Genomic DNA, 17,570 nt, shown 5'->3' with positions numbered 1-17,570 from the left:
AAGGAGAGAAAGTAAGATGAAAGAATCAGACAAATTATAACATAATAAATTAACTGCTAAGTGTTTGTAGCTCTGTCTCATGAAATTACAATTATGAGAATCCCAGTCTAGAATAATTTCTTCTATTATAATACTTTTTAATTTAATAGTGGAATCCATTTATTTGAACCAAATGCACAACAATTAACTTTTATTTAATCAACTCCTTTTTGCTGTTTAAAATGAATGTTTTGACTTCAGATTTTTATAGTTATTTATTTTTGGTGGGGAAAAAGCATACTTTGATGACCTTTGCCTAACTTTGTCCCTTCCCCCCCCATATTATTTTACCACAAAACAGTTGTCTGCAAACTGTTAGTCACATATAAATTAAACTACCTATTAACATTTGCATAGGTGTTTGCAAGTCAAATTTAACTAAATTAACAGGTTTAATACCCCTAAATGTGCAGTGTTCCATTGTAGAATTGCTTTGAGCATGAAAGCAGAAATTAAATTAAATAATCAAATGTATCTACCCTATATGACAAAGCCTTTTTCTACGTGTTAAGATGATAAAAAATACCAAAAAATAACTTGGACTCCTTTATAGCAGTGGCTCCCAAACTTTGTGGATTAATAGACTACTCTTAGCCCTAAAAATTTCCCATGGGAAGTAGGAACATTTGCAAAGGTCTTACGGTCTCCCAGTTGTCTGTGGACCACGGTTTGGGAACCACTGTTTTATGTAATGGTGATTTAAAAAGTAGATCATACAAAGCATAGTGCCACCTATAGGTAAGCGTCATAAAACAGTAGATATTTATTATCAGAAGAAGTTTGTGACATATTTATGGTCAAGTTACTTGTCATGCTGTAATGTGTAAGCAGCTCCATGCTTCATTTGATTCACTTGACTTTTACTGACCCTGACAAGGTAGAAAAATCCCTATTCATCAAGAGCAGAAGCATTTTTATTGGCAATCTGGCATCTTTCTAATGATGAATAAATGAGTTTCCAAGTTGACAACATTTCCCTCAGCATCCTTCCTTTCTTTTTTTCCATGAACATAGGGGAGATATGGGTGCATAGGAGCCTTAAAGCCAACATCATACTGGAAAAGACAATTATTACTGATTACAGAGAAGGTTTTGGAGGAGTCTCATATTGGGTGTACTTCTGCAAAGGAAAATCCTTAAGAATGAGATAATGTGCAATATCCTAAGGCTACAAATGGTCTTCTTTTTTTTTTTAACCTTTTTACTAATTGGATGCTCACAGAAGTGATGCTTTTTAATAAAAAAAAAAAAAAGCATCCCTTTCGACCTACCCTGCCAGTTTTACAGATCAGCCCACAACTATGTCCACTGTCTGTTCTTTTTGACTGGGCTGGTAAATCTGGCATCTGTACTTCCTGAGAATAGGTTTCCTGATAAATTCAGACAATATTACAGAAAAAGAACATTACAGGAATCATACTTACCTGTCTGTTATATTGACGACTCAGATCTAAGTTCAAAATACCTCACCATTCTTCTAAGTTATCTAGAGGTCTTTCCTTGCCTGGCTTGGAGCCAAACGTACTACTGTGAAAGTCAAGGGAGCTTGTCAGGAAGAACAATGCAGAAGCCCACCTTCTTGATCATTCCACTCAGGATTATTCTTGAGTATCCAACATTATTTACCCAATTTCAAAACTAGTTTATAGATTATAGTGCTTATTGCATTGCGCAGGGACTGATGATCTAGGCAGGGACAAGCCTGAGCCTATTCTTATCTGCTTTGTTAATCTGCCTATCCCCTAACATCTGACTTATGTCTTCATACCTTCAAAAGATCTGGCAGTGTTCTCCTTGAGAATCACTGCTGTAGAGCTATCAAGTGCCCCATCAGATGTTCTTTTTTTAGTACTTAGCATTTTTTCTCATGAGATGGAGTCACAGAAGAAAAAACACAGATTCTCCAGGTTCTTTCATGCACTTATATAATTTGTATTTAACATGTTAGAAAGAAAAAAGATAGTATAGTTTGAATTCCTAACTCTCAAAAAATAATGGAGTGAGCTTAATTCTGATGCTCTCCTCCATAGACAAAACCTGGGCACATCTACACATGCAATTAGCACATATCAATAAACTCTGGCATAGTTTGTGCTAGAGTTTATTTCTCATGGGTGTAACATTTAAATGTGTGCCAGGGACTGTAGCACGTTCAACCAGTGTGGAGCAGCCCCAGGCTGCCAGGGGATGCAGAGGAGTTAGCCTGCCAGCTCGGGTCTGCTCCACCCTAGCTCAATGTGCTGCATAGGCGCTGGTTAGGACACAAGGGTGCTCCAGTGTGAGGCTAGCTGGCAGGTAGCCCCTGCACTAAGCAATTTTGTGCACCAGCCAGCCCCTGTCACCATCTACACATCTTTTGGTGCATGTAACTACTATGCTGTAGAATAGTATTTGTCCTGGACTATCCTACAGCAAAGTTATTTAATATACTATGCCCTAATATGGGTACACATGTAGATGGTGATGCTTTACTGTGGAGCTAATTAGTCAACTCTACAGTAAAATGCACATGTAGATGCACTCACCAAGTCTTGATTCACTTCCTCTTGTGAAACAGCTCCTTGTGATCTGGGTGACACCAATCTCTTTGGTTCACCAAACTCTTGGGTTTAAGGCCACCTCTGTCTTCCTGTGATATTGACCACCATTCTACTAGTTCTTCACACCCGTGCCATTTTAATTTAAACCTTTCTTAGCTGAAAAACACTGCTAATCAAAATCAGAGAGAAATAGGCACAAACAAGTCACTATGCAGCCTTTTACTCTGTGTGACCAAACATTTTATCATTGCTAGAGGGACCTTGGAAATGCAGAAAGTTATTTTACTTTGCTCCTCATTGTAGGTTCAACAGAACTGCTTGGTTATATCCACCCTAGAGTACTGAGGGAATTGGCTGAGGAAATTGCAGACCCCTGGCACGGCTTTACAAGCACTCATGGTGCTCTGGTGTGGTGCCAGAGGACTGGAAGAGGGCCAATGTGGTTCCCATCTTTAAAAAGGGGAGGAAGGAGGACCCGGGAAATTATAGACCAGTTAGTCTTACCTCGATCCTGGGCAAGCTTTTTGAGAAAATTATTCTGGCACATATCCACGAGGGGTCAGCAGGGGAGATTATGCTTAGGGGCAACCAACACAGGTTCATTAGCAGCAGGTCCTGTCAGACCAACCTGGTGGCCTTCTATGACCAGATCACCAAATCCTTAGATGCAGGGGTAGCAGTGAACATAGTTTTCCTGGACTTTCAGAAGGCCTTCAACATTGTCTCTCACCCCATTCTCATTAAGAAACTGGGGGGCTATGGTGTCAACACCCACACAGTCAATTGGGTCGCCAACTGGCTGGAGGGCCACACCCAGAGAGGGTAGTGGATGGGTCATTTTCAACTTGGAGGGAAGTGGGCAGTGGGGTTCTGCAGGGCTCAGTCCTCGGGCCCGCACTGTTCAACATCTTCATCAATGACTTGGATGAGGGGGTAAAAAGCACCCTGTTCATATTTGCTGATGATACTAAAATGTGGGGTGATGTGGGCATGCTACAAGGGAGGAATAGGTTGCAATTGGACCTAGACAGGTTACAGGGGTGGGCGGATGAGAATAGGATGGGATTCAACACCGACAAGTGCAAAGTGACGCACCTGGGGAGGAACAATCAGCACCATACCTACAGGTTGGGGAACTCCCTTCTTGTCAGTACAGAAGCGGAAAAGGATCTTGGAGTCATCATTGACTTCAAGATGAACATGGGCCAGCAGTGTGGTGTTGCAGTCAGGAAGGCCAACCATCCCCAGATGCATCTCAAGTAGGTCCAAGGAGACAATACTCCCCTTCCATGCAGCACTGGTCAGGCCGCAGCGGGAGTACTGCATCTAGTTCTGGGCACTGCACTTCAAGAGGGATGTGGACAACATAGAGAGGGTTCAGAAGAGGGCCACTCGCATGATCAGGGAGCAGCAGGGCAGGCCCTATAATAGAGGCTACAGGACCTGAACCTGTTCAGCCTCCACAAGAGAAGGCTGAGGGGAGATCTAGTGGCCTGTTACAAACTAGTCAGAGGGGACTAGCAGGCACTGGGGAAGTCCCTGTTCCCCCGAGCACTACCAGGAGTGACCAGGAATAACGGTCACAAGCTGGCAGAGGGTAGATTTAGGCTAGATATCAGGAGGCGCTACTTCACGGTCAGGGTGGCTAGGATCTGGAACCAACTTCCAAGAGAAGTGGTGCAGGCTCCTACCCTGTGGGTGTTTAAGAGGAGGTTAGATGAACACCTTCCTGGGGTCGTTTGACCCCAGTACTCTTTCCTGCCATGGCAGGGGGTCGGACTCGAGGATCTGCTTGGGTCCCTTCCAACCCTAGAAACTATGAAACTATATAATGTTAAGACCTGTATCTAATAAATCTCATGACTTCACAGAATCTTGCAATTATAAATATCTAGTTTTCCTTCCTCAAGGCTACAACACTAACAAAGTTTTTGCTTTGGTTTTCATAGTCTCAGTCAAGTACCAGATACTAGCAGACTTAAATTTTGTGTCTAAGCAAAGCCCCTATATAACTTGGAAACAGGATCAAAAATGCAGATTTAAGAGGACAGAATCCAGTTTGAAATTTGAGTTTATTCAATAATCAGTTTTGACCTGAGAAAGATGAGGAAGGTTTTTTTTGTGGGGGGGTTGTTTTTTTTTTTTTGTAAGTCAAAGTATTTTCATTTCACTATTGTTAAAACTAAATACTCTGACTTTCTTTTTCAAACCAGGGTTTTACTCTACATAATTAACCTACTTTTTAAAAATGAATAATAAAAGAGGTAAAAAAAAAAACAAAGAAAAAGAAACGATACATTTTACTTCAGGTCAAAGCAAGAGTTTTGAGATTACATGAACTGAACTGAAAAAATTTTATTCATATGTCTCTGAATTGGATGTTCTGTTTCAGGGCTATTTCTAGTTGCTACAATTGAGAGAGGCTGTCAGTTGACATTTCTACCTAGCGCTTGTCTTACAACATGTACTGGTAAATAATCCAAGTTCTACAAGAAGATTCATTATTAATCATAAAAGGAAGTAGATTTCCTAATTCATAAATGCCAGGGACTTCAGACTTGCTTCTAACAGCTTTCCTCCTGTGGAGATTACATGGATGAAAGCTCAAATTTGCTAAACCCACACATTTGCCGGGAAGTATTACATGTGGCCTGGTATGCAAAGTGCTGATGCTAAATCAATAAAACATAACATATGTGGAAATAGCATTTCTTTCCTTTAAGTGTTTTTATTCATTATGAAAATCCCTTATGGGGTAAAGTCTATGCCTTTCAATGTTTGTTGTGAAATATCTCACCTCCTACTAGTAATAATGAAACAAATTTTAAAAAGGCATTTAACTTTTTGTCAAGGCCCACGTTTTATTTCCTTCTCTCTTTTATCACAGTAATAAAAAATAAAAAAAACATGTTGTGCCTAGTTACCATAAAGCCCCTTTATGAAAGCCAGCTTTGGAGGCTAAAGAAACTTTAATGCTGATGTGAACATACCTTGCCAGATTTATGTACTTAGCACAACTGATTCATAGATTCATAGATTCATAGAGTAAGATTCGAAGGGACTTTGGAAGATCATTGGGCTGAGCCCCCTGCACCAAGGAGGAAAGGCAACTGGGGTTAGGTGACCCCAGAGAGGTAACCATCCAGTCTCCTCTTGAAGATTTCCAGGGTAGGTGATTGCACCACCTCTGGAGGGAGCTTATTCCACAGTCTGGACACCCTAGCTATGAAGTAGTTTTTCCTGTTGTTGAGCCTGAAATGGTCTTCCAGGAGTTTGTCACCATTACTCCTAGTATTCCCTAAGGGTGTCCTGGTGAAGAGTTGTTCACCAAGCCCTTAATATACACCTCTGATGTAGTGGTAAGTTGCTACCAAGTCCCCTCTCATCCTTCTCTTTTTCAGGCTGAAGACTCCCAGATCCCTCAGCCTTTCCTCGTATGGCTTGCCATGCAAGTCTCTGATCATATGGGTGGCCCTTCTCTGGACTCTCTTAAGCTTCACCACATCCTTGTTGAAGTGTGGCATCCAGTACTGGACACAGTACTCCAGCTGCGGTCTCACCAATGCCCAGTAGAGTGGGAGAATCACTTCTTTGGTTTTGCTGGAGATGCATGGATTGATGCATGCCGGAGTATTGTTAGCCCTGCTGGCTACAGTGCTGCACTACTGGATCCTGTTCATACTGTGGTCTGTTATTACCCCCAGGTCCTTCCATTCACAGTGCTGGTCAGGTTGGCATTGGCAAGCCTGTAGGTGTTCAGGAGATTGTTCATCCCCAGGTGGAGCACTTTATATTTCTTGAATATTCTTAAACTGAGGGTGTAGACAAACATAACAATTGAACCATTCCAAAATATCATTGATTGGCAACTGGTTTATAACTGTGTGAAGGGCTATGGTTTCAACACTAGGAGGTGGGAGTGAGCATCCAGCCTAGCATGCCTTGAAGTGGGCAGGTGGGGTGAAGAGTGCTCATCGGAGATCCCCAGGGCAGAATGATCTATGGCTAGTGATGTTTTCTGCTTTCCCTTCTCTCTTAACATGAGTTAAATAAACTTCAGTAGCTTGAGGGGCTATTTAAAGGGCCAGGTACAGACTGGCCAATATAAACTGGTCTATACCCATAACAGAATAGAAGTTTGGCACATAAACTGGTTTAAAATTGGCAGAACCCAGTCTAAGATTTACAACCCCCCCACAAGGGTGAATGTATGTTCTGTTTACTACCAATATAAACAACACCACTTACAGAAAACCACATACTTGTATCAATTTTGCCTTGGCTTTTGAAATGTCTGTACCTAGATAATGTGTCTATAAACACTGAAACAGTTCACAGTGAACTGGTTCAAAATAGTACTTGATATTCCAGGTATACTTTTGATCCAATGAAAGAATATTTAAAACAGTATAATGGACTTATACATCTGTCCACATCAGGTTTAAATCACATATAAGTCATTCTAAGTGTTATGTATGTCAGTGTCCTCAAAATCACGTTTGATGGATGATTTGATATCTTTACCCATCTGCATTCAGAAATATCTACTAAAGAAGTATTGTAAAACTTAAGGCCTGCAGAGTTGTGTTGTGTGGCCTGGGGTGCTGGTAGAGGGGCTATGAGTTTGGGGTGGATACTACTGCCAAAATCTAAGACATGGTGCCCCATTTACAGTGTGTATTGGCAGCAGGAATGAGTGGCAGCTACACTAACCCCTGTAGCTTTGCTGCATCCAGATAGAGATCCAAAGGGAGCATCTACACATGTGTCCGACTACACAGTTGTTACTTCACAGTAATTTAGTACTTGCTTTAGCAACTACTGAATGTGCAGTAACCACTGGTATTGCACAGTCCTGGTGCCACACAGGTCGTTTCTGACCCTACTGAGCAGTAGCAATGAGCTACTGTGTAGTAGCAATGAGCTACTTCGCAGTAGCGGTGGCGTCGCAGTCATGCCCACTGACACTATGTCACTGTAGCTCATCACTACAGCGATGTAGCATCTAATGTAGATGTGCCCAAGCAGCCTTACAATCCAGACGGAAGATTGGTTTGACACCCCTGTGCTGGAAGTGAAAGATGTCTAAAAGTGAGATGTGTAAACAAAACCAAACTTTTCTTTGTTATTTTGTTAAAGTTTATATTTAGAAGCCAGCAAATTTTTTTATTATGATTTCTATCTACTGTTTGATAGCCACTGTGCTTCCATATTATATTGTCAGGTTTAAAGTACACATTCTTGTTGGGAGAACTGGTTCATTATTGAGAAATAATAATGAAGTCCTTGTATCTGCAAGGTATAGCTGTTGCAGAGAAAATCTGAAAGTCAGTCTGCCTGAAGGAAATAATGAATATTACTGAGGACTACAGGGAGAATCCAGGATCATAACTAGAAGGAACTCTGAAGCCAGTGAAGTCTGCTGACAGAGACCCATAGGGAGCCAGATATAGAGTCTTTAACTAGCTAAAGTCATCATTTTCTGCCTAAAGGGAAAGCTGGTATTGTACCAATAGAGGGACAAGTTTGAAGTTTGACCACAAGAACCCTGGGGTGGCAGCAGAAACTTCTGAAGAACCAGTCACCAGCAGAGGAATCCGGAGGGTCCAGTTCAGAATCAGGACTAGAAAAGAGGAATGTCTGATGAGCTGCAGGATGTATGACAGCGAGATCCCATACCTTAAAACAAAACTTGACCAAAAAACCCCAACCTTAGACTAGCCCCCTGCATTCTACTCACCTCAAGTCTGTTTCAATAGCATAAAATACAGAAACATTAGACTCTTTCATTAAACTTAACTGTAGTAATTACAATAAATAAAAATTATTCTTAAAAAGCTATCTAATTGTCCAAAGAAAAGGACCACACTTGATACACGTGTTCTTTTAGGAATTTTTACTACTTGTAGGAAATGTAATAGCCTACTCAAAAAGCACAGCTATGGGATTTATGGAATACGTATATAATATTAACAACTCAGTCTGAAGTTAAAATATCTGTTAAAGTTGCAGTAGACAATATGGAAGAGCGTATATGGGTGATACTTACTTAATACTAGTCATTCGTAAAAAATCAGTCATTTAATATGAAGGCATGTAATGTATCTTTCTTAACTAGTAGCTACTATCTAGGGAAAGGAGAGAAGGAGTGGGAAGGGTGTTGGAATGAAAACAGATGTCCCTGACAGTTCAGTAATGTAAAGAAGAAGTCTTTTATCTTAACAATATATTGCCTTTGATCAATACTTAATATACTCATTGACTTCCCTGTAGGTTCTACTGTGGATCAAAGTCATAATATGGTTTGTAGTGTGATGATTCTCAGTGCTAGTAATCTCCAATAAAGGTTATCCAGTTCTATTAAATTTAGTATAATGTAATAAAAATGTAGGATTGTTACAAAAGGTAATCAAATGGATAAAATATTACTTGCAGATGTATTAAATAAATAATAGAATACAGCAATAAACCTTAAATCTATCCTCACATAAACTTTTTTTTCCTGTGTATTATAGTGCCCATGGACCAAGTAAGGATTTGTATCCAATGCATTAAACACTATGAAAACAAATTATTTTAGAAAGCAATCTCATCAACAGGGAGTTCACAATGTAAGAATCAGGCAAGGTACAGCAGTCAGAATAAGCCACAAATGAGAAGAAACTAGTAGAGAGATAAATAGGAGGGGAAGATTGTAGTAGTGACAGGTGTTTCTATATAACTCAGTCATAATAGTGGTCTCAATACTGTGATGTGGTTGCCAGGTTAGCCATCTATTTCACAGACCTTTATAACTGGCACATGCCATGCATACATAAGACAGAAAAGAACCAACAGTACCCACAGGACTGAAAAGCTGAAAACTGAAGAAAGCTTTAATAATTTTTTCTGGGAAAACATATGAATGAAGTTAAAGTTAAAAAGAAATCCAAGGGAATAATTTAAATACTTAAGGTATAGATATATATGTTTCCTCATTTAAGCTATTTAGCCTGCTATCAAAACTTTAGCATTATATAACATTCTGGAACCTATTCCAAAATAGTCACGAGCAAAAGTTCTATTTCATTTTATAGTTTTTGCGTTTTCCAGAAATGATTGCTCAGCACTTCCCTCTCAACTCAACTCTTATATTTTCTTTATATTGCTCTGCTGATTAGTACAACGTAGTACAAAGTGGCTACGTTTACACGAGATGCTGATTGAGCAGTAGCCCATGACTACTATGCAGTAGTGTCGCATGGCAGAAACTGTGATGCAACACTCCAATGGTACAGTAGTCTTGGGCTACTCTCCAGTCAGCATCACGAAAAAGCCATTCGGTGGTGCTGACTCTGGTTACTGAGCAGTCATTTAGTACTTGTACAAGTTTTTAATGATTTGTTTATACAAGTACTAAATGACTGCACAGTCGTTACTTGTGTAAATTCAGCCAATATGTAGTCTTCCATACAAGGCTACTGGAAGATGATAGCACTACTTATAAAAGGCTTCATATTGGTAGCATACTTTTGTGTCCCAGAAATAAACAGGTGGTACCTTACCAAGCAAGTCTTGTAAATATGGTAAAGTTGCTTATCACAGTTGTCCTTAAGAAATGAGAAGCCATGGTATGGATTACTCTTTGTAGCATACCAATAATTATTTTAAAATACTCTCCAAGGAACAATCATTTGTAAATACTAAGAGCATGATTTCTGATATTATGTTGATCTTGTTATATAGGAAACCAGAATTGTGTGAAATCTTTTTTGAGGGTTGAATGATAACATTCAGCAAACACTAATCTGATGAAGCCTCTCATTGGTGTACATAACCCCAGAAATGCATCTGGTACTTCCTGAAGATGGAGTGAGTTGGTCTGAAGAAGAGAGGGAGGGAGGATTTTTAAAAGGATTGCAATAAAGAGGATGACTATGAACTGTTCTCTTTCTCCCAGGGGACAGAACAAAAAGCCTCTCTCTTTTCGTATTCAGCAGTTCTTATTTTAACATTTCAGAAGCAGTGTGTTAGCGCTGTGCGAAGCTTCAGTTGCTGATACAATTTGGAGGAGATTCGGCCTGATTTGGCAGCTGAATAGCTGAATCCAAATCGAATCAGGAGACCCATTAATCTCTCCCAATCAAATTGGAAGTCTCCAACTTGATTCAGAGAGATTCAATGATTCAGACATAGACATGGCTTTATATGTTTTTGCTGCATACCTCAAGATATCAGGTGGCTCATGAATGCTGAGATGGTGAGGTTGATAGAGCGTCCCACAGGAGCATGGGTGAGGCTCCCAGTGTGCTTGGTGGTGGACCCAGAAGTGGACCAGAAGCACTTCCAGTCGACTTCCGGGTCCACCATGGAGCACGCAGGGGATGCCCCCCTGCCTCCCCGGCTCAGTGACTGGTGCCTCCTGGGTTTGGAAGGGCATCTGGGATCCCCTGTGGCTGATCACTGAGCTGGGGGAGGTGGGAGGGGGTGTCTGCTACAAGCTTGGTGGCAGACCAGAAGTACTTCCAATCCTCTTCCAGGTCTGCCACCGAGCATGTGGGGGGTCCCCCCATGCTCCTGTGGGACGCTCCATCTGCCCCACCATCTCAGCATTCATGAGCAGTACCTGGTACCTCACGGTATGTAGATAAATATATAAAGCTGGGTCTATCACCAAATCGCTGTTTCTCCAAATCAGAATCGAATCTTCGGTCGAATCCGAATCAAATTGAAACAGTGATCTGAATTAGTTAATCAAATTACTGTCCCCCAAATCAGGACAAATCCTAATCCAAAGTGAATACTGCCCACTTTTTACACCCCTATAGTGTATCCTTGTATTTCATTTTCATATTGGTGATCTAAAGCAAAAAAAGATGGTGGGCTGAATCTTCCATTTAACTTGAATGGAATTACACCTATTTCTATTTTATTTTGAAGACCTAATGATGCATATACCAATGCTTTCGCATAAGAGCCTATTTATTAAGTATAAAATTTTCTAACCTTACCAGGAAGGTCAAATGTCATTAACATTAACTTCATCAACTGCTGGGAAGCTGGGATCAGCCTTCAGCAGAGGTAGGCTCAAAACCATGATTTTGAATCCACAGCAAATTCCCCTGCCCTTCCTGAACAGAAAGAAGACGTTGAAATACTGTTTCAAGATGGAAGTGAATATTATGAAAAATAATCTTAAAATTCAAATCTTCTTGTGGCTCTCTTGCTTAAGATAGGATGGTAAAAACTTACTGCTGCCAATCATAAAAAATAACTTACTTTTTATGTAATGTTAAATAGAAGCTCAAATACATTTGAGTAACAACAATGTGAAAACCAGCTACTTACATTTAGATGAAGTTGATTAGCCCACTGACCAATCACTTTGTATTCTGCACTTTTGTTGATGATTTGATATTGAAAAATATCATAGCGTCCAGGAGCATCTCCATTTTCATTGAAAATAACAGGTGTCCCAGCACTCCCTATAAACAAAGTTGTAAAACAATTGAAATACAGACCATGCACAAACAGTTTTGTAAAGATATCTGGGGGCGTTTCTCATGTGTTTTTTTTTTAAGGACACAATGGATTTTAATCACACCAAGCAAGGTTTTTTTTATGGAATGTTGTCATAAATCTAACAACTTTAAAAGACAATATACAATATTATTGGTATCATAGATTAAACTGTCTGTTTTACCAACTAACCAAGCCAAATTACAAAAACAAATGATCAGCAAAGTTTTCCTCACTGATGTTATATTAGGGAACTATGATGTAAACTTTGCCTCTGCTAAAGTTAATGGAAAAAATGCCAAGGAGTCAAGATTTCCTCTGGGGAAGATTTCACCTAAGTTCTTTAATACAATGCAGTGCAGTACATACCAGCATCTCTCTGAGTCTGCTTGGCTGAGAATCCCTTCTCATGGGAAGGGATCTTAGCATAGCCATAAACTTCACTTCCTGGCAAATGAGATACTCTGAGAAAGGCAAAGGCTTTTGGCTGGCATGTTGCTGAGTTCTGGTGGTTCTCAGCTGGCAGAAAATCCCTTTGGGACCCTTGCCATATAGCATTGGTTAATGAAACCTTTATGAAGTCAATGGAATTAAATCAGTATAAATCAGGTATTTTGGTGGTCATGATGGGCAAGAAAGATATACTGAAGTGATGGAAAATGTCCAGTACCTCCACTGTGTAAAAGAATACAAAACCAAACATAGTATAGGTGTGGGAAGGGAAATCCATTAGGGATGCAGTGCCTATGAATGTAGGTAACTGCATTTATAGGATATATATGTTGAAAGACTCATGGGCCCAGACTGAATAATGTTGTAGTTTGATACCTAAATCCGAGGAGGAAACTGGAGGTGCTCCAAATGTAGAACTGCATTTTGGTGGACACTGATATGAACTGTACTGGTTTTGTTTTGTGAAAATCTCACAACAGTACTGTAAAGTTCATACTGGAGACCTCCAAAAATCAGTTCAAACTGCACAAATTTGTTCTTATTTCACTAATTTCAAGATCACATTATGATAATTTATCAGCAGGCTTCTAACAAAGTCTTTGAAGAGCAACAAAAAAACTAGGCCTTTCCGTATTTTAAATTCTGTGTGGTTATACTGCAACGAATTATATTGCACAATCTGTCACCACCTTTACCACATTTCTAATACACTCCAGCTGCCTGATAGTACATGGTCTAGAAAATTATGGTCTAGGAATGTGAGATCTGTTTTGCATAAACTAAAAAAAAAGTTGTGAATCTTTACTGATCTTTCAAACTAAATTTCTGCAGAAGTTCAAATATGTTCATAGTGTGAGAAATTTAATCTGGCAATTGTATGGTAATAGCAGTCCAGGGAGCATGCACAACTTGAACCAGCTCAGAAGCCTCTGAAAGAAAATGACCTTTTAACCACGAGAGCATGTGCAGTAAAGTTGGTGGGAAATCCTGAGGTAAATGCAATCTGTCACTTTGACTGACAGCAAGATTGTAACCAATTTATATGAGTGACAAGTGGCAAAGCTGATCTGATTGGATGACACTGAGTGGCATGATGTATGAGGAACTATAAAAGGATCGTGTGGCGAGAGACTTGCGTGTGGCGAGGACCTTGTGATTTGATTTGTGATGCGAGAATAGGCACAGACATTTGGTATTTTCAGGGGGGGGATAACCTCCATTTTTGTGGCCTTCTGCTGTCCTCGTTCCTGCCCTGGTCCGCTCATGGAGATCTGGGGATCTCCATGTAATCATAAGGCTTGTTTGTGTCTGAGTGTCTTGTGAGACCAGCTGTTGTCTACTCCAGGACCAAGAGTGTACTTGTGAAAAAGCCTTACTTTGTTTATTAATTCATTTTTTAATTTTGTTTATTTGGTAATTGCTTTCTTTACCTGTTCTGGTACCAAAATACAAGTGGAAAGTCTGTATTTCCATAATGAATGCAACCTCCTAAGAAAACTTCCATTTGCAAGATCTTTAGGCCTATTTTAAAGCTACCTTCCCTCTTTTGTAGCTGCAAAGGTTGGGGAGGACTTTCTCCTGTGATTTGCAGAGTCCACAAAATTGCAGCCCAGCATCACATCATAGTGAGACTGCTACCAAGCTGCTCTCTCTTTAGAAGAACCAAAAGATGATAGGACCAAAACTTAACCAACGATGATGGGAAAATAATTTACATAGGTATACCAAGTCTTCTATCACATGCCAACAAGAAAAGATTTGGGCTCCCTTAATAAGGTGTAAGAAACTTGACTGCTGGGTTTTCATGACAAAAGTTCCAAAGAAGGACAAAGATATATGTGCATCTGGACTGACCTCCTGAGTTTTGCCCATCCCTAATGAATCTCTGTTAACTGTCAGTTTCCAGACAGCCTTATAATGTCACTCCTGTGAATGGCTATGGATCCCTTAAAGGTCCTCTGGCCTCCTAGCAACTTTGAAGCAGTTATCTGCTGCATATATATGCCTTCAAAGCATTGCATACACATTGGAGATCCTGCCCCAAAATACAGCACTTCCCCCAATCTGATGAAAAGAAGGATCTTCTCTAGCTCTGAGTACTGCTGAGTAGTTCTGATTCCATCCAACTGAAGACAATGCATATTATCCAGGTAATTCCAATACAAAAGGAGATACTTCATTTTATGAAGCCTAAAAAATTATCTTTTATCATATGTATAAAGAAATAATGTAGAACTAAAAATTCTCCCATTCCTCTTGTTTTCTTCCAGCAGTATTAAAGACTTTTCTTGATAAACTAGCACAGGGGTTTTCAAACTTTTTGAATCATTGTACCCCTGTGTACCCCCAGCTAGAAGGGGGAAGGGAAGAGGAGAGGGCACAGCCAGACCCAGAGTAGTGGCAGCCACTATGTGTGAGTTTCCCCCATCCCCTGCATCCCGGTGGGTGGGCAGCACCTGCACAGCAGCGTGGGGACAGTGCATGGCAGTGCTCCATCCTCGGCCATGTGTACCCCCTCAGACCTTTCCAAGTACCCCCAGGGGTATGCCCCAGTTGACAACTGCTGAACTAGCATATTAGCTAAGTACTGAAGTAATGAACTTATGACCAATTTTTGAACTCTTGAAAACTCAGCTCAGTTTAAAAAGTTTATGCAAGTCAGAACTGTTATTTTTAAATATAAATAAATAAAATGTATGCATGGTTTCAATACATGAAACAGGTGAAAATAGAGGTAAATAGAAGTATTTATTTTAAATGCAATACACTACTGACCAAGGAGAGTTTTACAGTAAATAATGTTTTAGGATGGAATATTTAGATATGAAATGTCCAGATACACCTTAGAAGGCATTTTGGCATATAAATCTACCACTGAGGTACCAATGACACTCAAAACTGCTTTTCAGCAGCTGGCTAACCCCATTGTTAACTGAGCTTCTTCCAACAGGCATGTGCGCAGCTGTACTAGCACTGCCACCACCCCACATCTCATAAATTGCTTGGAGCCCTAGCTCAAGCTTAAGGCATGAAATCCTTCAGACTCAGATTTTCACACCGAGCCCCACTTGTTTTGCCAGTGGGGCGCAATCAGGTATATGTACTCTGAGTACAATACGAGCAGAGGACAGTCATGACTGGCATGGGTATCCCAGGCCATGCCTACTTGTTAAACTTTTCATGCATAGAAGTAATTCCTTTAGTATGGCCATCCTGTTTCTGTAGAAGCTGTGTAGCCAGGGTTTCATGAAATACTGCAGAGTAGCTATTTTAGTATGGAGGTGGGCTAACTGGCACTGTCATTCAGCAGTGCTAATTAGCTAATCTGACATGTTGCTTTCATGCTAGGAAGTAGCCTGTATGAGGTAGTGTAATATGCTTGACAGAGACACCCAAGACATGGTAAGATTACTTTGTAAACATGGCCACAGTGGTTAGGATTCACCTGGAATGTTGAATACCAGAGTTCATACCTCTGTGCCACCTTATTTTAAGCACAGAATTGAGACTGTCAAACATATTCTTGGTGAATTTCCTAACTGCCATACTATTGGTAGATAGCAGATGGTGGATCCCTGTCAATATTTCCTTTTGGGGTTCATAGAATCACAGAAAATTAGGGTTGGAAGGGACCTCAGGAGGTCATCACCAAAGGTTGAAAACCCTTGTGCCTAGTCCAAGCCTATGCTCAAAGCAGGGCTATCCCCAACTATATTATCCCAGCCAAAGTTTTGTTTATCCAGCCCTTAAAAACCTCCAAGCATGGAGATTCCACAACGTCTCTGGGTAGCCTGTTCCAGTACTTTACTACCCTCCTAGTCAGAAAGCTTTTCCTAATATTAAACCTAAACTTCCCTTGCTGTAATTTGAGACCATTGCTCCTTGTTCTGTCATCTGCCACCACTGAGAATAGCCTAGCTCCAGCCTCTTTTGAATCACCCTTCAAGTGTTTGAAGGCTGCTATTAAATCCCCTTTCAGTCTTCTCTACTTCAGACTAAATAAACCCAGTCATATGCTCCAGCCCCTAACCATTTTCCTTGCCCTTCACGGGACTCTCTCCAATTTGTCCACATCCCTTCTGTAGTAGGGGGTCCAAAACTGGACACAGTACTCCAGGCATGGCCTTACCAGTGCCAGTTAGAGGGGAATAGTCACCTCCTTCGATCTGCTGGCAATGCCCCACTAATGCAACCCAGTATGCCATTAGATGTCTTCACAACAAGGGCACGCTGTTGGCTCATATTCAGTTTACTGTCCACTGTAACCCCCAGGTCCTTTTATACAGAACTACAGCTTAGCTAGTCAGTCCCCAGCCTGTACTTTGCATGGGAGCATTCCCTCCTAAGTGTGGGACTTTGAACCTTATAAGATTTCTTTTGGTCCAATCCTCTAATTTCTCTAGGTCTCTCTGTATCTTAGCTCTTCTCCAGCATATCTACTACTCCCCCCCAGTTTGGTGTCATCTGCCAACCTGCTGCAGGTACACTCCATCCCATTTTCCAGGTCATTGTTCTACTTTGGATAAACAAATAAATATTTGGGGGTCGGACTCGATGATCTATTGAGGTCCCTTCCGACCCTAGCATCTAGCATCTATGAATTTGTTAGACTTGGACTCATGTTGCATATGACTGCTGTAACCACTGGGCTATAAAGTCAGACTCTGGCTTTTATGACCCAATTTTTAAAAATGATTTATATAAATGAAGCAACTCTAACAGGAAAGATAGATAGACCCATTCCTGAATATCCAATAGTATGCTTGGTTAGGGAATTCAGGTGGGATGTGTAAATTCCGATCTTTGTTCTAGATTAGACAGGGCTCATTTGAATCAACGTCTCCCACATTCCTACCCATTATACTGCTGATTAGTCTAAGACATCTGTCCGATTGTGTCTCTCTCTAGTTTCTTAAAACAAGAAAACCAAGCTAAGGGTCAGCTCCAGCAGAGAGTTTATGGCTGAAGATCCTAAGAAAAGGAAGGAGTGTATTCAGCTAGGTGAACTTCTTAGGTACCCACCTAAGCCCCTTCCCCTTT

General features: G+C 40.6%; 1 protein-coding gene across 2 annotated transcripts in view; it reads right to left on the bottom strand.

The window, feature by feature from the left end:
- Positions 1–17,570, bottom strand: part of GRM8 (glutamate metabotropic receptor 8) — a 599,685-nt gene that overhangs the window by 106,435 nt on the left and 475,680 nt on the right. For both annotated transcript variants that reach the window (XM_090042156.1, XM_090042157.1), the window contains exon 8: positions 11,907–12,043. In XM_090042156.1, the coding sequence (XP_089898282.1) occupies positions 11,907–12,043 (137 nt within the window). The remainder of the gene's footprint in view (positions 1–11,906; positions 12,044–17,570) is intronic.

Source organism: Crocodylus siamensis, chromosome 4 (assembly GCF_052110815.1).
Source record: "Crocodylus siamensis isolate JL-2025a chromosome 4, ASM5211081v1, whole genome shotgun sequence".
NCBI classification, from domain to species: domain Eukaryota; kingdom Metazoa; phylum Chordata; order Crocodylia; family Crocodylidae; genus Crocodylus; species Crocodylus siamensis.
The sequence above is the reverse complement of the archived record's forward strand: the minus strand, read 5'-3'. Positions and strand labels throughout refer to the sequence as shown.